This window comes from Chiloscyllium plagiosum, unplaced genomic scaffold (genome assembly GCF_037043375.1).
Source record: "Chiloscyllium plagiosum isolate Xiang-an unplaced genomic scaffold, Cpla_swu_hap1 HiC_scaffold_1, whole genome shotgun sequence".
NCBI lineage: Eukaryota > Metazoa > Chordata > Chondrichthyes > Orectolobiformes > Hemiscylliidae > Chiloscyllium > Chiloscyllium plagiosum.
This window is the reverse complement of record NW_028270139.1, coordinates 66826195-66853228: the sequence shown is the minus strand read 5'-3', so window position 1 is coordinate 66853228 and position 27034 is coordinate 66826195. Positions and strand designations below refer to the sequence as shown.

The following is a 27034-nucleotide window of genomic DNA, read 5'->3' as shown; positions in this document are numbered from 1 at the left end:
GTCTTTTAGGCACTGCAGACTTTTCTTACAAACTATTAAGTATAATTTCTTTAAGGAAGGAAATTGCCATCCTAACCCGGTCTGGCTGACATGTGACTCTAAACTCGCAGCAATGTGGTTGATTCTTAATTGCATTCTGAGCAATTAGAGATGGGTAATAAATGCTGGCCTAGCCAGCAAAGCCCTTATGCCATTAATGAATTTTAAAAAAGTAGTAATGCATCTGCAAAATCTTATCGAGATTCCTTTAAAATACCAGGATGCAATCTATTCATACTTGGAGCTTTGCCCTTTGCGTTTGTTTAATTTATTCAATACATCCTCTCTATTATTGTAATGCATTTATCGCATTTATCGTCACATCATTAAATGTCAAATCTACCTGTTCTACCTCCCTGGCAAATACTAAAGTGAAATAATTGTTTAATATATCTGTTTTCCCTCTGTTTTTACCTACTAGTACTGTGTCTGTCCCTTAATGGTCCTATTCCCATCAGAGCCTTCATTTTTTATTGATGTGCCTTAAAATGTCTTACTGTTCTGAATTATATTCCTGGATAATTTAATTTCATAGTTCTTTACCTTCTTAATTGTTTTTTGGCTTACCTTCTTGTCTCTTCATTTTCTGTCTTTACCATGCACTCCTTTTCTTCTTAGCACTTAGTGTATGCCTCTTTCCTAACCCTCAACTGTTCAGCATTAATCTTGACACTGGTGTACTTGGTCTGGACAAGGCACAATATCTGTCGCAGCAGGATGGATTGACTGCAAGCTGAGGAAAAATATCCCAGTTGCATCAGTGTGAATTGTTCTGTTTCTCACATTCACCAGCCTTGCAGACTCCCTTTGTGAGATATGCCAATTAATGCCAAAGTTGTAAGAAGCCTTGCCTTGTAAATTCATGACCACCAGAGGCTGGTTTAGTTTGTTCGATTCTTGATTTAGAGCTCTTTAATGATTCTATCTATTTTTCTTTGAAAACCACATAATGAAGTAGAGCCTTTTCACTCTGAGCTGGGAACTTGTCAGTATGTAGCACAGTATGTCATTAGACTACTCTTGCATTACTGCAATTCAGACTGGAGTCCAATTCAGACTCTTGTTACATTTGAAGTCACCTATCATTTGAAAAGATGAGGATCTACATGTGCCCAGTAACCATGAGTCGATAGCATGAAACTAACAATTATTTGGCACTAAGTTAGTAGTCTCATTGAGAGAAGTCAGAAGGATAGTTGATGTAGAAAACTGAAAAAGGAAACCTCCTAGTTCGCTAGGAGATGCCTTTCTGATTTGATACATGCCATACTTGATGTAAGTTCTTGTTGATGATATTTGAAGCCATAATTGTGAAAAGGCTTCTGTTCCAATACAAATCACTTTGTTCTTAGTATGTGTACAGCTTACACGAAAATGTTAAAGATACAGTAATGCTTTTCAAATGACTCAGGACTGTATTGGAAATTTCCTAAAATTAAGAGGGAGTTCTTTTCTCATAGGATCTCCATGCTGCCACTGTAAATCCAGACCCAAGTCTGAAAGAGTTTGAGGGAGCAACTCTTCGCTATGCTTCTCTAAAACTGAGGTAAGGGATGATCCTTTAAAAGTATTGATCCAATGAAATTTACAGTATAATAGTATCTTTTTGCATTGTTTTCTGTTTAAGTATCGATACTTTTAATTGCCTCCACAGAACAGTACCACAGGCTGAGGAGGATGGTTCCTGTACTATCAACAGTGACCCAGAGGCTAAGGTCAGTAGTGTTGGTTTTCATCCGTGTCTTTACACATTATGATGTCAGACTTTGTGCATGTGATTGAATTACATTTCAGTATTTAAAAATAAGTTGTAACCACAATGATTGCAAAAGATTTTAGAAAAAGAACAACTATGTTGTGTATTTGAAACTGTGTCATTGTACTGTTTAGGAATTTCTGTTATTTTCTGCCAATGTGTGCAACCCCATGTAGATTTCTTTATCTGCTAATGCATGGGAATACCATCTCTAATTTCTTGCAGCATATCTAAAAGGTTAGTGATGCAAAACTACAGTTTTATAAACTCCTTTTGAATTTGGCCATTTTAATTCAAGCTCAGGTTCACACACACATTCCTCTTTGTATTTTCCGGTCCAGAGCTGCACTCCTTCACTTAGATCCTGACAGACTTAACTTGTCTTATGTTTTTTTCGGGATGTTATAGAGCCTTTGCCTTTCAAAGACCAGATCCATGGCAATGTGAATTCCATGGTTCTTGATTAATTGATTTATTGTTGTCACATGTACTGAGATACAGTGAAGAGTGTTTTGCGTGCTATACGGGCAGATCATAACATACAAAGTGCATCAGGGTACCGGAATAGAGTGCAGAATACAGTGTTATAGCCGCAGAGAAAGTGCAGAGAGAGAAAGAGAGAGATCAGCATTAACACTTGAGAGCTCTGTTCAAAAGTCTTAGTAACATTGGGATAGAAGTTGCTCTTGAATCTGTTAGTATGTGTATTCAAACATTTGTATCTTCTGCCTGGTGGAAGAGAGTATAACTGAGATGGGGAGGGTTTTTCTTATTACTTTCCCAAGGCAGTGGGAAGTATAGATGCAGTCAGTAGATGGAAGGCTGGTTTGCATGATAGACTGGGCTGTGTTCACAACTCTCTGTAGTTTCTTGCGGTCTTGGGAAGAGCAGTTGCCATTACCACGGCATGATACATCCAGCCAGGATGCTTTCTATGGTGCATCAATATGGTGTAAGAGTCTTTGAGGACATACTGAATTTCCTTAGCCTCCTTTGGAAGTAGAAACGGTGTTGTACTTTCTTGGCCATCATGTTGGTGTGGGTGGAGCAGGACAGAGTGTTGGTGATCATCGTTCACAGGAACTTGATGCCCTCGAGCATCTCCACCTCAGACCATTGATGCAGACAGTGGCATGCCCTCCACTCCACTTTTTGAAGTCAATGAGCAGCTCCTACATTTTGCTGACTTTGATGCAGAGATTGTTGTCTTTATACCATGCTGCTAAGCACTCGATCTCTTTCCTGCATTTAGTCTTGTTGTTTGAGATCCAACCTACAATGGTGCTGTCACCAGCAGGAGAAAGTGAGGACTGCAGATGCTGGAGATCAGAGCTGAAAATGTGTTGCTGGAAAAGCACAGCAGGTCAGGCAGTATCCTAGGAGCAGGAGAATCGACGTTTCGTACATGAGCCCTTCTTTAGGATTCCTGAAGAAGGGCTCATGCCCGAAACGTCGATTCTCCTACTCCTTGGATGCTGCCTGACCTGCTGCGCTTTTCCAGCAACACATTTTCAGCTGCTATCATCAGCAAACTTGTACATGGAGTTGGGGCGGAATTTAGTCGTGTGTGTGTGTATATAAGGAGTATAATAGGGGGCTGAGTACACAGCCTTGTGGAGCACTGGTGTTGAGGATTATGGTGGAGGAGGTGTTGTCACCTGTTCTTACTGGCTGCAGTCCATGGATCAGGAAGTCGAGGATTTAGTTACTGAGTGGGGGAGCCAAGACATAGATATTGGAAGTTAGAGATGAGTTTGGAATTATGGTATCAAAGGCAATTCTTCTTTCCAAATAGAATTGTTGATCAGCTATATTGGAGACTCCAATGCTGTTCTTATCTTATACTTTAAATTGTCCATTTAATTTCAACTGTTTACAACTCAGCATTGTCAACACTTCTCCCTGGAATGTTGACATCTCTTAATCTCAATGGTTCATCGACAGGCTGCTGCCATTATCTCCAAGTGTAAACACTTCTCACCATTTTTCCGGTGAAACTGTCTGATCCCATTTTTTTAAAATCTGTGACACGCCAAACTCTCAGGCTTGCTGTCAGGTTTCAGAACAGGTCACATGACCCCATTTCAGTTTTACCTCAGATTCAAGACAGCCCAAAGCATATAATTGTGATAAAAATGCAAAGTGCTGGAGGATCACAGGTCCGGCTTCATCTGTGGAGAGGAAACATGGGTCAATGTTTCAAGTCCAGCATGACTCTTCGGAACTGAAGGGGTCTGGATAATTGCTGGGTTTTATGCTGTTAAAATAGGGGAGGAGAAACAAGTGAAACAGATGGGAAAAGTACCCAGAGGAAAAGGCAAAGGGAATGCTAATGGTAGTAAAGAAATATGCAGTATTATTACCAACAAATTCACATTAATAGTGCAGAATGCTTACATTTTTTTCATAATTATCAAGGACGAAAAGACATGCTCAAACAGCTGGCATAGCATGAGCATCTTGTTATATGATGTTTTGGACTACACATGGAACACAGCCGATCTGATGCTAGATAACGAAAGAACTGTGGATGCTGTAAATCAGAAACAAAAACAGGAATTGCTGGTCTGGCAGCATCCGTGGAGAGCAATTAGAATTAACATTTCAGGTTCTGAGGAAAGGTTACTTGACCCAAAACATTAACTCTGATTTCTTTCCACAGATGCTCTCAGACATGACAATGGAAAGCCTGATTCAGAAGTTGGGCATAGCATGACTTACCAGTCCACCTCAGCTCTGCAATTTGGTGAAATTTGCAGTTCAGGGATGTATTCAGGCTTTCTAGGATTCCTACTATATAACAATTCTGATGAGTCTCCTAGAGGCAATATTATTTCCAATGAGAACCATGCACCCACTATGCTGTTTGCCTTGGAATTCTAGCTTGTTAACCAAGCAATATTGAGGGATAGCAATATAATTTCAAATGAGGATGCTGTATCATTTGGCAGGGAACTTGCAGCTGATATTCCCTTGTGTCAGCTGCATTGACCTTCTAAGTGATAGAGGTCGTAAGCTCAATGAGTTTTGAACTTGTCAGAGCACGTTGGCAAGTTGCTGCAGTTATATATGGAACATAGTGTTGGCATTGTGCATTGGTGATGGATGGAACAAATGTTAGACTGAGGCAGGGGAGTGAATGGTTAGTCAGGAGTGATATTTCAGATCAAATGCAGAGAAGGATAGGATTCAGAACCAGCAAATAGAGTTCCACAGTTCAAAGCAAGACCTCTGCTTTATGCTCCTTGCCCTTCAGTTTAACATTCAATGATTTATCTGGCTAACTGAAACTCATGTGAACTGCCAGGTACCAAATAGAAGTGACTATGCCTTCGATGTTGATGACAGAATAGCGCAGTGAGCCCACCATATAAATGTAGGATGTCTACTTTCTTTGTAAACACAAACCACAAGATTTCCACTGATTTTGCCAAAAGACATTGGTTTTGGCCACAAACTTTGTTCCCTAGCCACTAACTCCGTGCCTTTCCCTGGCAACCATCTGAGGCTGAATCAAGCCTATGGAGACAGTGAGAATTGCAGATGCTGGAGAGTCAGCGTGGAGAAAGAGTGGAGCTGGAAGAAACAAGTGGGTCAAGCAGCATCAGAGGAGGAGGGGCGTCAATGTTTCAGGTTGGAATCTTTCATCAGAGGGTTCCGATATGTAACGTCGACTCCCCTTCTTGTCTGATGCTGCTTAACCTGCTGTGCTTTTTCTAGCTCCACTGTTTATCTACTCTGAACCAAACTATTCAAAACTTTGGTGTTGAATTTGACTTTCGAGGTGAACTTCCAAGCACACATTTGCTCTGTGTAAAACTAAAAGAAAGGGCTGTAAAAATGCCAAAAAAGCACTATCCTGCTGAATAGGAAAGATACCAAGACTGGCAAAGGGCCACAAAAAAAAGCATTATGAAAGGAAACTTGCAAAGGATATCAAAATCAATAAGAAGTTTTATAGTTACGTAAAGGGAAAGTAGGTGGTCAGGTACAATGTTAGCCTGTGAAAGACGGAAAGTGAGGATATTGTCAATAACCATGGGGAAGTGGCAGCCATGTTGAATAATTACTTTGCTTCAGTATTCACAGCAAAAAAGGAGAATAGATGGCTGGATGTACTGAGGAAATTATGTGTGGATTGAGGACAGAGACTAAACAAAATTAACCTCCATAAAATATCAATAATGAGGAAGTTAATGGAATTAAAGAGTGGCAAAATCCCAGAACCTGACAATTTCCATCCAAGGGCGTTAGAGGAAGTTGGAAAAACATTGTAGATATCCTAACTATAATCTTTCAGACTTCCCTGTAATTTCACTCATACCAAACCCGTAGATGAATGATTCCTGAACTTCACTGGTTTCTAATTCAACAATGCCTCAATTATAAAATTCTCGAACTTGTTTACCAATCCCTCTGAGACTTCTCCCCTCTATCTGAGACCTCCTCATCTATGAGACTCACTCAGAATTCTGTACTCCTCCAACCTGCCTCTTTTTCATCCCCTTTTGAAACAAGCCCTCTGATTCAACTGTCTAGGCTAAAATCTCATAATTCCCTCCCTAAATCATGTGCTTCTTTATCTATCTCTCTTGAAAATACTCTATACAATCTACTGGTTATGCTTGATTATCTATCCTCATGTCATTTTGGGTTTCATGTCCAATTTTTGATTTGTAACACTTGTCTGAAGCACCTTGGAATGCTTTGCTCTGTTTGAGGTGCCATACAAATGCAAGCTGTCATGTTTTATGCATCCTCTTAAATATGTCTTTAAGTGAGACTCTGATATGCCCAATCCCAAATTTACGGCATTATTTACATTTTGAGGTTATAGACTTTAATTGGGGTTGCCACAGTAGGAGCTGTAGATTTCTAAAGAACCCGGCTAAAGCCCACACTGAACGTAAACATGAGCAGATGACTTAAGTATCACTGTAGCATTCACCATGGGTGGCCAGGAATTGGTCAGTCATTTCTGGTGAAAATCCTTGTCTGGATTAATTCAATTCTAACTGCTTAGTCAACAGAGGGAGTCCGAACACATGGAATTTTGTGATTACATTCCAAACTGTCACCAGAGACAAAGAACCCAGAACAAAATGTAGAACATACTTATTGTTCTGCTTCTTCCTCTTGACGCTAACATTCCTGGGTGTGTTTAAGCTGTAGCTATCAGCCTGAGAGTGACAGCTGTAGTATTGGTTTTCGCTCAGCATTGCATTTTAAAAAAAATTCATTTGAGGCATATGGGAGTCACCGGCAATTCCCTATTTTTATTTAAAATCCCTAATCGCCTTTAAGCAAGTGGTGAGACACTGTCTTTAACTGTGCAATCTGAGAGATGGAGCAATTCCCAATGTTATTATCCAGCTATGACTGGAATATTATGAGACAAGAATATGCCCAATACATCTTTGTTTAAAGATATGAACAGAGTTCATCTTGGAGCCATTAAATTTCCACTCTGCTTCCTCTTGCCATGCTGGGCAAGCGGTTGGTACCATTAATGTCCATACCCACTGTCAACAGGCAGTGCCACTGGTGCTTGTATGCCTAAGCCCTCCTTGTAGCAAACGTTCAGTTTCCTGTATAGTTCTTGATTTTTTAAAAAATTCACTCACGGGATGAGGGCATCGCTACCTCATTTATTGCCCATCCTTAATTGTTAAGAGTCAACCACATTACTGTGGGTCTGGAGTCACATGTAGACCAGCCCAGGTTAGGATAGCAGTTTCCTTCCCTAAAGGACATTAGTGAACCAGATGGGTTTTTCCTGACAATCGACAATGGATTCATGGTCATCATTAGACTCTTAATTTACTGAATTCAAATTCTACCACCTGCCATGGTGGGATTTGAACCCAGTTCCCCAGAACAGGTCTCTGGATTAACAGTCTACCGATAATGCCACGAGGCCATCACTTGCACCTAACTTGATTTTGTTTGCTGTCCTGCTCGTTTCCTTCTGGACCAACACTGATCTCTCACTGACTCCCTCCCAATCCCTGGCCTCCTTCCACGCTCACGAGGAATGGTAAACAATGAAGAACCTAGGAGCAGGGTGGTCAAGTGTTGGGGGAGGAGTACAGTGGGAGAACTGCAACAACAGAAATTAAATTGATTTTTAAAAAAGCCTTTTTATTTATCAGACAGTTTGGTATCACTAGCAGTGGTGTTGCAGGCATTGTGACTGCATGGGCAGTGAATGTGCATTCCGCAGTTTCAGTGACAAGCACAGCTTATCATTTATATGTTTAGAAATTTTATATCTTCTCCAAGCATTCAAATCCACTCCAGTAAAGCTCCAAGTAAAACATTTATAAAAATATTCTAAAGTCATTCTGGAATACTACTCAGTGCAATGTCATGCTTAGGGAATCTGAATTGAATTGATTTGCTTTGCTCAGTGCCATACTACAATTCTTATCCCAGTCTGTCCCAGTAGAGCTTGAAGAACTGCGCCTCATCTTTCCATAGTACACCTTTTAGGCATCTGTCCTTAATGTTAACTTCTGACAATGTAATACCTTGGCCACATCTCACATTGCTCTTGGCAGTGGGTGCACTGATGTCTTGGGATGTTGGTGGAAGTAGGATCATTTTTGACAGTGGGGTCTCCTGACTGGCAAGGTAGCCTACACATGCCTGGTGCTGACTTACCACTTACTTCCATCTGACTTTGTGGCAACTGTTACCTGCTCCCCTGGCCAGGTTTTCACATTCCTTTCTGTAGCTGACCCACTTTAATTATTCACTCACTCCCACAAAGCAGTTGCCATGCAACTCTGTCCCACATTATAGGCAACATTTAATTGCCAGTTCTTTCTCAAGTATGTCTTTTATTCTCTCTTGCTCACCATGTGCTATTCTCATTTCTGATGTGGAGGTGCCGGTGTTCGACTGGGTTGGACAAAGTCAGAAGCCACATGACACCAGGCTATCGTCCGACAGGTTTATTTGAAATCACAAGCTTTCGGAGCGTAACCCCTGGTCAGGTGAAGTGAGAGAGAAGCACAGAGATACAGAATTTATGGGTGGAGACATCAAAAGATCATGCAATGGTGTGAGTGGAGTGTTGAATAAGACGTCTCTGGAGGAGACCAGTTGTGTCAGACTGTATGAGTAAAGTGTCAACAGCTGAATAACAAATGAAAGGATGACCTATAATCCAATTAACTGAGGCAGAGAGATGATTACAAAAAATTATAAATAAGATGGTGCTGGAGACAAACCAATTGATTGGAATAACATGATAGCCATAAGAGTCACATGCTGAGGATCTAACCAAAGTAATAAGTAATCCAAAACTCTACAAGCTAATTAAGAGTAGAGCGATCATAATAATTTATCAAAATGATGGTGTCAAAACAGGACAGTAGGGAAGATTTTACAGATACAGAACAGTGTGGTGGGGTTACATGTGACATGACGTGAGCCCAAGATCGAAACTGCCCTCATTGGTATGGAACTTGGCTATCAGTTTCTGCTCAGCGATTCTGTATTGTTGTGCATTTTGAAAGCCTAAGATCAGAGGCTTAATGTGCTTGACCGCTGAAATATTCCCCAACAGGGAACATTCTTGTCTGGCGATTGTTGCACGGTGTCCATTCATCTGTTGTCATAGCATCGACATGGTCTCTCCAATATACCATACCTTGGGCATCCTTGCCTGAGGTAGACAACATTGGCCTAGTCACACAAACATCTGCCATGTACGTGGAGGGTGGTAATCCCACATGTGACAGTAGTATCCATGTCGATGATCTGGCATGTTTTGCAGAGGTTACTCACACTGTCTGACACTTTTGATCACCTGCAGAAACTTATTATTCAACACTCCACTCTCACCATTTGTCTGATCTGTTGATCTCTCTGCCCTTGATCCCTTTGCCTATAAACTCTGTGTCTGTGTGCTTCTCTCTTTCACCGGATGAAAGAGTTACACTTGGCAAGCTTGTGATTTCAAGTAAATCTGTTGGAGTATAACCTGGTGTTGTGAGACTTCGGACTTTCTAATTTCTGACAGTTAACCATTTCCTGCCTTTCACTTAATTATCTGATGACTAATTTTTCTTTGTGTAGTCTTCCTTCCCCAGAACCCTAGGCTGCCTCTTGTAAGCTGTTCACCTGTAATTTCTGTTGAAGTTCTGAAAGTCAACCTTGTTCATTGTCTTTTTTTAAAAAAAATGCTGTCTTGCTGAGTGTTCCAAACAATTTCTGTCTTTGTTTCTAGACCACCTTTTTACTCTGGATTGGTGCATGTGAATCTATGCAATAAATTAGTGAAAATATTCTGATTTATGGCACTAACTTATGCTGGTTGGACGGTTAGGTTTAAGGGTTTGGATTTAACTGGTCTCAGCCAGAACATCTGCTATGGGCCTGAGTTGATGGAGGCAGGTTGCTGAGATAAGTCAAAGGTTCCCCAAGACCTGACAGCGACTCAGTAATTCTGGCTGCATTGTGATGCTGCACGACCCATTGTAGCTCCTTTGTGGAAAATGGCAACTTGCGCAAGTTACTGGAGGGTTCCACCAGTGAATGTAAATTTACTACAGAAAGAAATGAAGGAAGGAAACATCCCTAATGTTAGTACTATTTCTGCAAAGGGTACATTGAGGTTTCATTTGGAGGTTGGAAAAGTACAGCAGGAATTCTCTCCCCATTTTGATTAAAAGAAGCACAAGTCTGCTTGTTGCACAGCTCTCAAATTCAGAAAATTGGCTCCATCTGCTGGAGGTCTGCAGTATCTGCACCGCAGAGTTTTATTAAATATGGACACCAGCAGCACATGGTTTCCTGGAGCAGGGCAAATAATAGTGTCTACTATTAGATAGACTTTCATTCGTATGTTTATATTTTTCTGATCTTTTGCATGCCACAACCAGGAATTAAAAAAGGAGTGGAGGGCATTTATTTGTATATTATAATTTTTTTTGTATGTCTCTAACATACAATGTGAGTCTAAATGTGAGTTAATGTGTATGAAAACTTGGTTAATAAGTCATGATTTGGAGATGCCGGTGCTGGACTGGGGTGTACAAAGTTAACAGTAAACTTTTGCAATAAATTCTGTGTCTTACAATCGTGTACTCCACCACCACCTGATGAAGGAGCAGTGCTCTGAAAGCTAGTGCTTCCAAGTAAACCTGTTGGACTATCAAGTGGTGGTGTGTGATTTTTAACTTGGTTAATAAGATTGGTGAGTTACAGGTGCAGAGAGCCAAGTGGAAATATTGAGCAGCAAATTGCAGGGTTGGAGAAAGGTTGGTGACCAGCCAGATTCTGAACATGGCTGAAAATGTGTTGCTGGAAAAGCGCAGCAGGTCAGGCAGCATCCAGGGAACAGGAGAATCGACGTTTCGGGCATAAGCCCTTCTTCAGGAATGAGGAAAGTTTGTCCAGCAGGCTAAGATAAAAGGTAGGGAGGAGGGACCTGGGGGAGGGGCGTTGGAAATGTGATAGGTGGAAAGAGGTCAAGGTGAGGGTGATAGGTCAGACTGGGGTGGGGGCGGAGAGGTCAGGAAGAAGATTGCAGGTTAGGAAGGCGGTGCTGAATTCGATGGATTTGACTGAGACAAGGTGGGGGGAGGGGAAATGAGGAAACTGGTGAAATCAGAGTTCATCCCTTGTGGTTGGAGGGTTCCTAGGCAGAAGATGAGGTGTTCTTCCTCCAACCGTCGTGTTGTTGTGGTCTGGCGATGGAGGAGTCCAAAGACCTGCATATCCTTGGTGGAGTGGGAGGGGGAGTTGAAGTGTTGAGCCACAGGGTGGTTGGGTTGGTTGGTCCGGGTGTCCCAGAGGTGTTCTCTGAAATGCTCCGCAAGTAGCCGGCCTGTCTCCCCAATATAGAGGAGGCCACATCGGGTGCAGAGGATGCAATAGATGATGTGTGTGGAGGTGCAGGTGAATCTGTGGCGGATATGGAAGTTTCCTTTGGGGCCTTGGAGGGAGGTGAGAGGGGAGGTGTGGGCGCAAGTCTTGCACCTCCTGCGGTTGCAGGGGAAGGTGCCGGGAGAGGAGGTTGGGTTGGTGGGGGGTGTGGATCTGATGAGGGAGTCACGGAGGGAGTGGTCTTTACGGAATGCTGATAGGGGAGGGGAGGGAAATATATCCTTGGTGGTGGGGTCCGTTTGGAGGTGGCGGAAATGACGGCGGATGATGCGCTGTACATGGAGATTGGTGGGGTGGTAGGTGAGGACCAGTGGGGTTCTGTCCTGGTGGCGGTTGGAGGGGCGGGGCTCATGGCTGGAGGAGCGGGAAGTGGAAGACATGCGGTGGAGGGCATCGTCGACCACGTCGGGGGGGAAATTGCGGTCCTTGAAGAAGGAGGCCAACAGGATTCTCCTGTTCCCTGGATGCTGCCTGACCTGCTGCGCTTTTCCAGCAACACATTTACAGCTCTGATCTCCAGCATCTGCAGACCTCACTTTCTCCTCAAAGATTCTGAACAAGCCAACCCTGGAAACAGAAAGTGGTGTGGGTGGATTTGAGTAATGGATGTGCAACTTCCTGGGAGGAGGCCGTCTGGAAGGGACCTGTACAAGAAGGACAGATTGCACCTAACTTGGAAGGGGCCTAATATACGGGCAGGGAGATTTGCTAGAGCTGCTCGGGAGGATTTAAACGACTATGGTCGGCGGGTGGGGAGGGAGGAAACCCAGGGAGATAGTGAGGAAAGAGATCGATCAGAGATGGGTACAGTTCAGAACATAAGCGAGTCAAACAGTCAGGGCAGGCAGTTACAAGGTAGGACTAATAAATTAAACTGCATTTATTTCAATGCAAGGGGCCTAACAGGGAAGGCAGATGAACTCAGGGCATGGTTAGGAACATGGGACTGGGATATCATAGCAATTACAGAAACATGGCTCAGGGATGGGCAGGACTGGCAGCTTGATGTTCCAGGATACAAATGCTACAGGAAGGATAGAAAGGGAGGTAAGAGAGGAGGGTGAGTGGCATTTTTGATAAGGGATAGCATTACAGCTGTGCTGAGGGAGGATATTCCTAGAAGTACATCCAGGGAAGTTATTTGGGTGGAACTGAGAAATAAGAAAGGGATGATCACCGTATTGGGATTGTATTATAGACGCCCTAATAGTCAGAGGGAAATTGAGAAACAGACTTGTAAGGAGATCTCAGCTATCTGTAAGAATAATAGAGTAGTTATGGTAGGGGATTTTAACTGTACAAACATAGACTGGGACTGCCATAATGTTAAGGGTTTAGATGGAGAGGAATTTGTTAAGTGTGTACAAGACAATTTTCTGATTCAGTATGTGCATGTACCTACTAGAGAAGGTGTAAAGCTTGACCTACTCTTGGGAAATAAAGCAGGGCAGGTGACTGAGGTGTCAGTGGGGGAGCACTTTGGGGCCAGCGACCATAATTCTATTAGATTTAAAATAATGATGGAAAAGGATAGACCAGATCTAAAAGTTGAAGTTCTAAATTGGAGGAAGTCCAATTTTGATGATATTAGGCAAGAACTTTCGAAAGCTGTTTGGGGAAAGATATTTGCAGGTAAAGGGACGGCTGGAAAATGGGAAGCCTTCAGAAATGAGATAAAGAGAATCCAGAGAAAGTATATTCCTGTCAGGGTGAAAGGGAAGGCTGGTAGGTATCGGGAATGCTGGATGAAATTGAGGGTTTGGTTAAGGAAAAGAAGGGAGCATATGTAAGGTATAGACAGGATAGATCGAGTGTATCCTTAGAAGAGTATAAAGGAAATAGGAGTATATTTAAGAGGTAAATCAGGAGGGCAAAAAGGAGACATGAGATAGCTTTGGCAAATAGAATTAAGGAGAATCCAAAGGGTTTTTACAAATACATTAAGGACAAAAGGGTAACTAGGGAGAGAATAGGGCCCCTCAAAGATCAGCAAGGAAGCCTTTGTATGGAGCCACAGAAAATGGCGGAGATACTAAATGAGTATTTTGCATCACTATTTACTATGGAAAAGGATATGGAAGATATAGAATGTAGGGAAATAAATGGTGACATCTTGCAAAATGTCCAGTGTATTGAGTACAGGAAGGTCATGTTGTGGCTATACAGGACATTGGTTAGGCCACTGTTGGAATATTGTGTGCAATTCTGGTCTCCATCCTATCGGAAAGATGTTGTGAAACTTGAAAGGGTTCAGAAAAGATTTACAAAGATGTTGTCAGGGTTCGACGATTTGAGCTACAGGGAGAGGCTGAACAGGCTGGGGCTGTTTTCCCTGGAGCGTCGGAGGCTGAGGGGTGACATTATAGAGGTTTACAAAATTGAGAGGCATGGATAGGATAAATAGGCAAAGTCTTTTCCTTGGGGTTGGGGAGCCCAGAACTATAGGGCATAGGTTTAGGGTGAGAGGGGAAAGATATAAAAGAGACCTAAGGAGCATCTTTTTCACACAGAGGGTGGTGTGTGTATGGAATGAGCTGCCAGAGGATGTGGTGGAGGCTGGTACAATTGCAACATATAAGAGGCATTTGAGTGGATATATGAGTAGGAAGGATTTGGAGGTATATGGGCCGGGTGCTGGCAGGTGGGACTAGATTGGGTTGGGATATCTGGTCGGCATGGACGGGTTGGACCGAAGGGTCTGTTTCCATGCTGTACATCTCTATGAATCTATGGAGCTGCCTACTAATCTGATAGGTCTCACTAACTTTCTCGAGTATTTTGATGAGGTAGCATTTGTGCTGTTTTCCATGACTCTGTCAATAGATTTCCTGGCTCCATCCCAATTAAATGTGTACTGGACACAGACAAATTCCTGTTTGTTTCTTGAGCCACTTTAAGCTGAGGAATAGGGAGTTTATTGTCATCTTTCTGGTAGGGATCTACTTTCAATTGGTTTAATGGTCACCTCACTGCAGCATCAAAAATGGCACGACACCAGGTTATAGTCCAACAGGTTGATTTGGAAACTCGAGGTTTTGGACCTCTGCTCCTTCCTCAGGCAAAGTATGAGACAACATAGCTAGAGATGCCCTGAGTAGGGCTGGTGGAATTTTGTGTGATGCTCCACCTAGTGGTGGATTGATTTCAAAAACAACTTCTTGTGATTCATTTGCAAAGTTTCCTCGATCCCTCTGTACCACAGGGTAAGGAGTGCCTCTCAATTTAAATAATATTCTGATTTCCAATTCTTTCCACGAAAGTGGACAACCTCACATTTTTACATATATTATTCTAGCTGCCAGATTTTTGTCCACTCACCCAACCTACCCATATTCTTGTAGATGTTTTGCGTCCTCTTCACAACTTGATTTCCGACATAACTTGGCATCGAGAGCCTATTTTGAGACCATACAGTTAGTCCCTTCATCCAAGTCATGAAAATAGATTGTCAAGAGTTTGGGCATGAGCTCTGACTCCCCTGGTACTCCACTCGTTATCGTTTGCCAAATTGAATTTTTTTTTAAAACTTATTCATTTGTGGGATGTGGACATTGCTGGCTGACTAGCATTTATTCCCCTCGAGAAGATGGTGGTGAGTTTCCTTATTGAACTGCTGCAGCCCATTGATCTACAATGCTATTAGGGAGCGAGTTCCAGGATTTGACCCGGCGACAGTGAAGGAACAGCAATATATTTCCAAGTCAGGATTGAGAGTGGCTTGGAGGGGAAATGGAATGTGGTGGTGTTCTCATTTATCTGCTGCCCTTGTCCTTCTAGATAAATGTAGTCATGGGTTGGGAAGGTGCTGACTGAGAATTATTGGTAGATGTTTGCAATGCATCTTGTGAATAGTACACACTGCTGCTCCTCAGCATTGTTGGTGGAGGGAGTGGATGTTTGTGAGTGTGGTGCCAGTCAAGCAGGCTGCGTTGTCTTGGATGGTGTGAAGCTTCTTCAGTGTTATTGGGGCTGCACTATCCAGGCAAGTGGGAAGTATTCCATCACACACCTGACTAGTGCCTTGTAGATGGTGGATAGTCTTTGGGGAGTCAGAAAGTGAGATACTCGCCACAGTATTCCTAGCCTCTGATGTTCTCTTGCTGCCACTGTGTTTATGTGGTGAGTCTGGTTGAATTTCTGGTCAATGATAACCCCCCAGGATGTTGACAATGGGGGATTCAATGATTGCAATACCATTGAATGTCAAGGAGTAGCGGTTAGTTTGTCTCTTATTGATAATGGTCACCGTCTAGCATCTGTGTGGTGTGAATGTTACTTGTCACTTGTCAGTCCAACCTGGATATTGTACAATTGAACATGGACTGGTTCAGTATCTGAGGAGTCACAATAGTGCTGAACATTGTGCAATAATCAGTGAGCATTTACACTTCTGACCTTGTGACGAGGGAAGGTCATTGAAGCAGCTGAAGATGGTTGGGCCGAGGACACTATCCTTAGGTACTCCTGCAGCAATGTCCTGGAGCTGGGATTACTGGCCTTCAACACCACAACCATCTTCCTAAGTGCCAGGTATGACTCCAACCAGGGGAGAATTTTCCCAGATACCCACTGATTCCAATTTTGCTCGGGCCTCTTGATGCCACATTCGGTCAAATGCAGCCTTGATGTCAAGGGTTGTCACTCTCATCCCACCTCTGGAATTTGCCCACATGGGCAATTTTTCACATTATCGGGTAGATGCCGGAGTTGTAACTGTGCTGGAACAGCTTGGCCAGTGGGGTGGCAATTTCTGGAGCGCAAGTCCTCAATACTATTGCCAAAATGTTGTCAGGGCTGGTAGCTTTTTCAGTACACAGTGACCCCAGTGGTTACTTGATATCGCATGGAGTGAATCAAGTTGGCTGAAAAGTGGTATTTGTAATGCTGGGGACCACTGGAGGAGGAAAGGGATGGATCAAACATTCGGCACTTCTGGCTGAAGATTGCTGTGAAAACTTCAGCCTTACCTTTTGCACGGATGTGCTGGGCTGTTCCATCATTGTGGAGCCTCCTCTTCCAGTGAGTTGTTTAATCGTCCACCACCATTAGCAACTGAATGTGGTAGGACTGCAGAGCTTAAGTCTTATCCATTGGTTGTGGGATCACTTAGTTCTGTCTGTCACTTGTTGCTTATGCTGTTTGGCATGCAACTAATCCTGTTTGGTGGCTTCATCAGGTTGACGGCTCATCTTCAGGTATGCCTGGTATTGCTCCTGACATGCCCTCCTGCACTCTCCACTGAACCAGAATTTATCCCCTGGCTTGATGGTAATGGTTCAGTGGGGGCTATACTGGGCTGTGAGGTTACAATTGTGCTGGAATATGCCATTTATCCCAACTTTCTGTTTCCTGTTGCCTACCAATCTGTTATCCATACCAATATATAGCTTATTACAAAGGAACCTGGATTATCCAAATACCAATTATCCGAAAATCAGATTATCCAAAAGAGATCTCCAGGTCCCGATGGAAACATTACATCAAAGTCATGTTTCCAACAATGATCATGTCTTTTGTTTACAGGCACCATCTCCAAATGACTGTCTGCCCACCCTCTCTCTCTCTCCCCACACTTTACCTGGAGTTCTACAGAGGGGTGTACCCTAAACCTCCCTTCTCCACATAATCTGTGCAACACTCTTGTTGATGGTGTACAGTCCAGCTTCCCCGGAGAGGGGTTGGGTGACAGGCAGGGGGCGGTGTTGGATGGGGTTGTGTGCAGGAGGTGCTGGGGGGGTGTTGGATAGGGTTGGGGGGCCAGTGTTGGATGGGGGTGGGGGTTCGGTGTTAGATGGTGTTGGGGGACGGAGGGGGCGGTGTTGCACATGGTTGGGGATGGGGGGTGATGTTGGGGGGGGTGGGGTGGCCTTGCACGCTGTGTGCTGCTGCAGTCTCCTGAATGAAGAGCATGCTTTAAAAACTCCAAGCCCCAGAGGAAAGGCATTTAATCGATTACGAATAATTCATTATCCGAACCAAATAGTGCCCGTCCATCTCGTTCAGATAATCGCGGTTCCCCTGTATAGTTGGCGCCAACTTGCAGAGCTGTCCAGGGAACATTTCTGGACCACACACACGAAACAATCCTACCACCCTGTGGCCAACCACTTCAAATACCTCTTCCACTCCCCCAGAAACATGCAAATTCTTGGCGGCCTCCACCACCAATCAAAGCCACCCGCCAACTGGAAGAAGAATGCCTCATCTTCTGCCTTGAGACCCTACAACTAAACAGCATCAGCATTGTCTTCACCAGTTTCCAAATCTCCCCTCACCCCACCTCATCTCAGATCCAACCTTCCGACCGCCCTCTTGACCTGAACTACTTGTCCATCTTCCTTCCCCCATCCGCTCCACCTCCCCACCAACCTATCACAATCACCTCCTACCTGCAGCCCCCTTCCCCTCCACATTCCTGATGAAGGACTTGCGCCTGAAACATTGACTTTCCTGCTCCTCGGATGCTGCCTGACCTGCGCCACACTTTTCAACTCCCTCTTTCTACCTGTCTCACGTTCTGTCTTTCCTGTGGTATTTTACTAACCTACGCTGCTTTGCATAAATTAAGTCCAATCTTGACACACAGCAGTTTCAACTGTGTCAGAGAACAGATTCTGACCTATAGTGTGCATTGATTAGCATGGATTAAATGTACTCTCTTTACTGAAAACCTTTGGATGACAAATGATAATATGATGTTCCTACATGCTTATGGCACAATGATGGTGAAGTTGATGATCACAAAAAGGATGCTGCTCAAGGTTTCTGATATTTTGTAATATTTTATGACATAATCTGTTTTGAATACATTTTTTTATTTTAGGCATACTTATTGTCCAGAAGTATTACTGATATTTTTTCAGATGGCTGTTGCTCATAATGTAGTGTAAGTACTGTGGCAAATGTAGGTTATGAAATGTAAGCACTTAAAGTAATAATGTTTCACAGCACAGACAAAAGCTATTTGACTTGTCCTGCTCGTGTCGGCTTTTGAAAGAGCAGTCCCATTTGGTCCTATTTATTCTCATAACTTTGCCGATCTGCTCTCTTCTTTTAAATGCCAATTTGCCTTTTGAAATGGAATCTTAATAAACCATTTCTTCAGGCAGTTCTTAGCAATTTTGTCTAAAGAAGAGATGCGTATTTAGAAATCTGTCAGCAACATAAAGGGATACGGGAAAAAGACCTGGAATTGGATGATCAGGCATGATCATATTGTACGGCTGAGTAGGCTCAGTGGGCTGAGTAGCTGACTCCTGCTCCTGTGTCCCTATATGAATATCATTTTGGGCAGTGGTTTAGATGCTTTTCAAAGATGAAGGATCTGTCGATTTTTGTTTTCTCCTCCTTTCCCACCTATGACTAGAATTACTTGAACAGAAGCAATGCACCTTCATCTGTAAGACCATAAAATATAGGAGCAGTATTAAGCCATCCAGCCTATTGAGTTTGCTCCACCATTTGATTATGGCTGATGTATTTTCAATCCCATTCTCCAGCCTTCTCTCCATAACCCTTGATCCCCTTACTAATCAACAAGCTATCTGTCTCCGTGTTAAACACATTCAATGACTTGGCTTTCACAGCCTTCTGCAGCATTGAGTTCCATAGTTTAAACACCCTCTGTCTGATAAAATTCCTCCTTTTTCAGTTCTAAAAGGTCATCCCTTTGCTCCGAGTCTGTGCCTTTGGGTAGTAGTCTGTACGACTAGTGGGAACAGCTTCTCCATGTCCACTCTATCCAGTCCTCTCAGTGTTGTGTAAGTTTCAACCAAATCCCCCTTCATCCTTCTCATTCCATTGAGTGTAGATCCATAGTCATCAACTGCTCTTCACATGACACACCCTTCATTCCCAGGACCATTCTTGTAAACCTCCTCTGGACCCTGTCCGATGCCAGCACACCCTTCTTTAGTTCGGGCCCAAACCTACTCAGAATATTTGAAACATGGTCTGACCAGAGCCTTATACAGTCTCAGCAGTACATCTCAGCTCTTGTATTTTAGCTCTCTTTGAATGAATGCTAACATTGCATTTGCCTTCCTAACCACCAACCGAACATATAAGTTAACCTTAAGAAAATCATGAACTAGGACTCCCAAGTCCCTTTGTGCTTCAGATTTCCGAAATCTTTCCCCATTCAGAAGCTATGGACTTCTGCAGAACTCCACTAGTCACCAGCTGCCATCCCGAAAAAGATCCCTTTATCCTTATTCTGAGCCTTCTGTCAGTCAGCCAATCCTCTATTCATTGCCAGTACCTTGCCCATAATACCTACAGGCTCTTGTCTTATTTAGCAGCCTCCTGTGCAGCACCTTCTCAAAGGCTTTCTGGAAAATCAAATAGATCATGCCAACTGTTTATCCTTTGGCTAGCTTGCTCATTACTTCCTCAAAGAATTCTAACAGATTTGTCAGGCATGACCACCTTGATGAAGCCATGCTGACTCAGCCCTGTTTTACTATGCACTTCCAAATACTCTGCAATCTCATCCTTAATAATGGATTCCCAATGACGGAGGTCAGGCTAATCGTCCTCTGTCTTCCTGTCTCCTGTCTCCCAACCTCCTTAAATGGGGTGTCACGTTAATCATTTTCCAGTCCTTTGGGAACCTCCTTGGCACCAGTGATTCTTGAAGGCTCACCACCAATACCTTCACAATCTCCTTAGCTATCTCCCTCTGAATACTGGAGCATAGTCCATCAGGTCTGGGTGATTTATTCAGCCTTAGACCTTTCAGCTTCCCCAGCACCTTCAGTGATGGTTGCTACACTCACCTCTGCTATTCCACCTCTCCTCCTCCCCGCCCCCCCCCCCCCCCCCAACCCCCTCCCCAGGACTCTGTTGGAGTTCTGGTATACTACAAGTACCTATTCAGTTCTTCTGCCATTTCTTTGTTCCCCATTACTACTTCTGCAACCTCGTTTTCCAGCAGTTTAATGTCCACTCTTGCCTCTGTCTTACCTTTTATTAATCTAAAAAAATTCTTCAATCCTTTGTATTACTATCCAGCTTGCTGTCATTTTTTAATCTTCTTTGTTATTGTTACTTTAGTTATCTTCTGCTGACTTTCAAAGGCTGCTGAATCTGCCGGCTTCCCACTAATCTTCACCACATTGTAAGCTATTCCTTTCGCTTTTATGCTGTCCCTGAATTCCCCTTGTCAGCTGCAATCTCCCTGTTTCTTTCTCCTTCTGCTGTGCCTCCCAAATTACCCCCAGAAACTCCTGCCATTGCTACTCCACTATTGCCCCTGCTCGGCTCCCCTTCCAATCAACTCTGGTCACCTCCTCCCTCATGTCTTTGTAGTTACGTTTACACAAAATTGCAATTCTGTGACATCTGATTCCAGCTTCTCCCTCTCAAGCTGCAGGATGAATTTTATAATATATAATATGATGGTCACTGCCCCCTAGGGGTTCTTTCATCTTCAGCCTTCTGATCAAGGATGCCTCATTACACATCATCAAAGCCTGAATTGCCTGTCCTCTAGTGGGCTCTATCACAAGTTTCTCCAAAATCTATCTTTTAGACATTCCACAAAAAATTCCTTTTCTTTAGATCCGCTACCAACCTGACTTTCCCTTCAGTCCTTCATGACTATTGTGATAGTGCCTCACCAACATGCATTACCAATCTCCTGATTTATTCTCTTTTCCACATCTGACTACTGCGAGGTGGCCTGCACACTACTCCCATCAGGGTCTCTTTCTCCTTTGTGGTTCCTCAACTCTACCCACAAAGATTCTATGCCCTCTGACTCTGTCACTTCTTGCTGTCGATTTAATTTTCACTTCTTACAAACAAGGCAACCCCGCACACTCTGCTATCTGCCTGTCTTTTAAGCGGAGCATGAATCCGCGGATATTTAGTCGCCTGTCCCAATCCCCATGCAGACATGTCTCGGTGATACTTCAATCATACCCTGCATGATTCAAGTGGAGCCCATCCCATCAGAATAGCCCCCTCCTTCCCCAGTGCTGCCCTCAATGTCCCATGAATTCAAATCAGTTTCTCCCACACCCACCTTTAAGCCATGCATTTACTTCTTTAGTCATGTTGACTCTGTGCCAATTGTTCTCGTGACTCAGATAGTAATCCAGACATTGACCCTTTTGGTTCTGCTTTTTAATGTAGCTGCTCATGTTCCCTCAGCAAAAACCTTTTCTACCTGAATCATGATAGCTGAATCTTTCCCCTCCCACTCCAAGTACCTCTGCAGCCCAGATGAGATATCCTGAACCTGGGCAGCAAGGAGGCCACACTGACTTCGGAACTGTCAATCCTGGCTACAGAGAAGTGTCTACTGTCAACTCTTAATTAAAAAGCACAATTCAAATAACAAAGCTTTATATTTCCAGTCAGCAGACTGTAGCTATCCTGCAGGTTTGCCTGAGTGAAGGACACAATTAACACCAATAATTGGGAAGCAATCTCCACTAAATCAGCTTCATTTCTGTGAAGAATTTGATACACTTAAATTCTGCTGTTTGAAAATATATGATGTATGTGGACAACATGGCAAAGAGGTCTTTTTTTATTCTACCATCAGTGTCCCTGTTGTAATTAGAGGAATAATGGCTTATGTCTTTTGGAACCAGAGGTATAAAGGAAGGAATCTGAAAAAAATTGAAATCTTTTCATTGCCATTATGAAAATATGTAGCATTTTTTACTGATTATTATAACAACTTGTTTGTAGGACAAAAAGTGCAAGTCTTTGAGAGAATTTATTCTCCTTGAGCCTAGACGTCAGTTTATCAAATTTTTATTAGTTTGTTTATGCGATCTGGCTGGAACAGTATTTGACCAGCTTCCATTGCCTTGACGAAGTGGTGATGAGCTGCCTTCTTGAACCGCTGCAGTCCTTGGTGCGTAGAGGCAGCCACAGTGCTTTCAGGAAGGGATTTTCAGCATTTTGACTCAGCGACGGTGAAGGCAATATTAGTTCCAAGTCAGGAAGGTATGATGCTTGGAAGCGAACTTGCAGATAGTGGTATTCCCATTAATCTGCTGCTTTTGGTCTTCTAGTTAGTTGGAGTAATGAGTTTGGAATATACTGTTGGAGGAACTTTGGTGAATTACTGCAATGGAGCCCGTAGACAATGCACTCTACTGCTGTTGATAGCAAAGAGAGCGAATGTTACAAGCAGTGGAATAGGTGCCAACCAAGCAAGCTGCTCCCTCCTGGGTGGTGATGAATATCTTGAATGTTGCTGCATTCGTCCAGGCAAATGGCAAAACTTGCATCAAACTCCTGACTTGTGCCTTATGCATGCTGGGCAACACTGGGGAAATAGAAGATAAGTTACCTAGAGTACCAACAGTGCAAATAGAGGCCATTTGGCCCAGCAAGTCTTCGCTGATCCTCCGAAGAGCATTCCATGCAGCCACAATCCCCCTCCCCCTCCCACCCGACCGCCCTCCTTCCCCTTAACCCTGCATTTTCCATGGCGAGCTTGCATATCCCTGAACACTATGGGCAGCTTAGCATGGCCATTCCACCTAGCCTGAACATCTCTGGGCTGTGGGAGGAAACTTGAGCACCCGGAGGAAATCTACACAGACACAGGGAGAAGGTGTGCAAACTCCACACAGACACCAGAGGGTGGAATTGAAGCCAGTTCCCTAGGTTGTGAGGCAGCAGTGCTAACATGTCACAGAATCCCTAGCCTCTGATCCTACTTTTGTTGTCACTGTAATTATTTGGCTAGTCCAGTTTAGTTTCTGTTCAGCGATCATCCCCAGGATGTTGATACTGGAGGATTCAGTGATATTAACAGGACTAAATGTCAAGGACAGATGTTAGATCCTTTCTTACTGGAGGTGATCATTACCTTGCACTTGTGTTGTGCCAATATTACTTGCTCCTTATCAGCCCAAGCCTGAATATTGACCAGGTCTTGCTGCATGTGGATATTGAATACTTCAGTGACTGAGATGTTGTAAATGTTGCTCAACATTGTGCAGTTTTGCCACAGCACAGTTGGTGATTTGCAGCTTTAACATCAAGGGCAGTCACTCTCCCCTCACCTCTCGAATTCAGCTGTTTTGTCCATGTTTAGACCAAGGTTGAAACTTTATTGCTGGAACAGCACAGCAGGTCAGGCAGCATCCAGGGAACAGGAGATTCGATGTTTCGGGCACAGGCCCTTCTTCAGGAATGAGCAGAGAGTGTTCAGCAGGAGAAGATAAAAGGTAGGGAGGAGGGACTTGGAGGAGGGGCGTTGGAAATGTGATAGGTGGAAAGAGGTCAAGGTGAGGGTGATAGGTCGGAGTAGGATGGAGGCGGAGAGGTCAAGAAGAAGACTGCAGGTCAGGAAGGCGGTGCCGGGCTGGAGGGATCCGGCTGAGACAAGGTGGGGGGAGGGGGGATGAAGAAACTGGTGAAGTCCAAGTTCATCCCCTGCGGTTGGAGGGTTCCCAGTCGGAAGATAAGACGCTCCTCCTCCGACCGTCGGGTTGTTGTGGTTTGGCGGTGGATGAGTCCAATGACCTGCATATCCTCGGTGGAGTGGGAGGGGGAGTTGAAATGCTGTGCTACAGGTTGGTTGGGTTGGTTCGTCCGGGTGGCCCAGAGGTGCTCTCTGAATCGCTCCGCAAGTAGGCGGCCTGTCTCCCCAATATAGAGGAGACCACACCGGCTGCAGCGGATGCAGTAGATGATGTGGGTGGAGGTGCAGGTGAATCTGTGGCGGATATGGAAGTTTCCTTTGGGGCCTTGGAGAGAAGTGAGGGGGGAGATGTGGGCGCAAGTGTTGCACCTCCTGCGGTTGCAAGGGAAGGTGCTGGGAGTGGAGGTTGGGTCGGTGGGGGGTGTGGATCTGACAAGGGAGTCGCGGAGGGAGTGGTCTCTACGGAAAGCTGATAGGGGAGGGGAGGGAAATATATCCTTGGTGCTGGGGTCTGTTTGGAGGTGGCGGAAGTGACGGCGGATGATGCGCTGTACATGGAGATTGGTGGGGTGGTAGGTGAGGACCAGTGGGGTTCTGTCCTGGTGGCGGTTGGAGGGGTGGGGCTCAAGGGCGGAGGAGCGGGAAGTGGAGGAGATGCGGTGGAGGGCACCGTCGACCACGTCGGGGGGGAAATTGCGGTCCTTGAAGAAGGAGGCCATCTGTGTTGTACGTATTTTGAACTGGTCCTCCTGGGAGCAGATGCGGCGGAGACGAAGGAATTGGGAGAATGGGATGGCGTTTTTACAGGGGGCAGGATGGGAGGAGGTGTAGTCCAGGTAGCTGTGGGGGTCACTTCTTGCTGTCGACTCCCACAGCTACCAAGGATATATTTCTCTCCCCTCCCCTATCAGCTTTCCGTAGAGACCACTCCCTCCGCGACTCCCTTGTCAGATCCACACCCCCCACCGACCCAACCTCCACTCCCGGCACCTTCCCTTGCAACCGCAGGAGGTGCAACACTTGCGCCCACACCTCCCCCCTCACTTCTCTCCAAGGCCCCAAAGGAAACTTCCATATCCGCCACAGATTCACCTGCACCTCCACCCACATCATCTACTGCATCCGCTGCAGCCGGTGTGGCCTCCTCTATATTGGGGAGACAGGCCGCCTACTTGCGGAGCGATTCAGAGAGCACCTCTGGGCCACCCGGACGAACCAACCCAACCAACCTGTAGCACAGCATTTCAACTCCCCCTCCCACTCCACCGAGGATATGCAGGTCATTGGACTCATCCACCGCCAAACCACAACAACCCGACGGTCGGAGGAGGAGCGTCTTATCTTCCGACTGGGAACCCTCCAACCGCAGGGGATGAACTTGGACTTCACCAGTTTCTTCATCCCCCCTCCCCCCACCTTGTCTCAGCCGGATCCCTCCAGCCCGGCACCGCCTTCCTGACCTGCAGTCTTCTTCTTGACCTCTCCGCCTCCATCCTACTCCGACCTATCACCCTCACCTTGACCTCTTTCCACCTATCACATTTCCAACGCCCCTCCTCCAAGTCCCTCCTCCCTACCTTTTATCTTCTCCTGCTGAACACTCTCTGCTCATTCCTGAAGAAGGGCCTGCGCCCGAAACGTCGAATCTCCTGTTCCCTGGATGCTGCCTGACCTGCTGTGCTGTTCCAGCAATAAAGTTTCAACTTTGATCTCCAGCATCTGCAGACCTCACTTTCTCCATGTTTAGACCAAGGCCATTGAATGTCAGAACTAAACTGAGCATCAGTGAGCAAATTATTTCTTTGCAAATGCTGCTTAATATCACCATTAGTAACCCTTTCCTCAGCTCCTGTTCTCCCCCCCCACACCCCCCCCCCCCCCCCCCCCACCCCCATAGCTTGTCCACCATCTACAAAACACAAGTTGGGAGTGTGGTGGAATACTCCCCACTTGCCTGAATGGGTCCAGCTCCAACAACACTCAAAATAGTAAATGTCCGTGTTGATTCGGTCGCCCGAGATAGAAATGGAAAGGTCCAGGAAGGGGAGGGAGGAGTCTGAGACGGTCCAGGTGAATTCGAGGTTGGGGTGGAAGGTGTTGGTAAAGTGGATGAACTGTACAACCTCCTCGTGGGAGCACGAGGCGGCGCCGATACAGTCATCGATGTAGCGGAGGAAAAGGTGGGGGGTGGTGCCAGTGTAGCTGTGGAAGATGGACTGTTCCACATATCCGACGAAGAGGCAGGCATAGCTGGGGCCCATGCGGGTGTCCATGGCTACTCCTTTGGTTTGGAGGAAGTGGGAGGATTGGAAAGAGAAGTTGTTCAGGGTGAGGACCAGTTCAGTCAGTCGAAGGAGGGTGTCAGTGGAAGGGTACTGGTTGGTACGGCGGGAAAGGAAGAAGCGGAGAGCTTTGAGGCCTTCGTGATGGGGGATGGAGGTGTATAGGGACTGGATGTCCATGGTGAAGATAAGGCGTTGGGGACCGGGGAAGCGAAAATCATGGAGGAGGTGGAGGGCGTGGTTGGTATCCCGAACGTAGGTGGGGAGTTCTTGGACTAAGGGGGACAGGACCGTGTCGAGGTATGCAGAGATGAGTTCGGTGGGGCCGGGGCAGTCAGGTTTGTGGACTTTGGGCAGGAAGTAGAAACGGGCGGTGCGGGGTTGTGGGACGATGAGGTTGGAGGCGGTGGATGGGAGATCCCCTGAAGTGTAGAGGTTATGGATGGTCTGGGAGATGATGGTTTGGTGGTGGGAGGTGGGGTTATGGTCAAGGGGGCAGTAGGAGGAGGTGTCCGCGAGCTGGCATTTAGCCTCAGCGGTGTAAAGGTCGGGGCGCCAAACTACTACCGCGCCTCCCTGTCTGCCGAATTGATAGTGAGGTTGGGGTTGTAACGGAGGGAGTGGAGGGCTGTGCGTTCCGAGGGTGAGAGGTTGGAGTGGGTGAGA

General features: G+C 45.1%; 1 protein-coding gene across 7 annotated transcripts in view; it reads left to right on the top strand.

Moving 5' to 3' along the window:
* Window positions 1-27034, top strand: part of LOC122550905 (amyloid beta precursor protein binding family B member 2b) — a 266027-nt gene that overhangs the window by 165313 nt on the left and 73680 nt on the right. For all 7 annotated transcript variants that reach the window (XM_087987615.1, XM_087987610.1, XM_087987600.1 and 4 more), the window contains 2 exons: window positions 1500-1585; window positions 1694-1754. In XM_087987615.1, the coding sequence (XP_087843741.1) occupies window positions 1500-1585; window positions 1694-1754 (147 nt within the window). The remainder of the gene's footprint in view (window positions 1-1499; window positions 1586-1693; window positions 1755-27034) is intronic.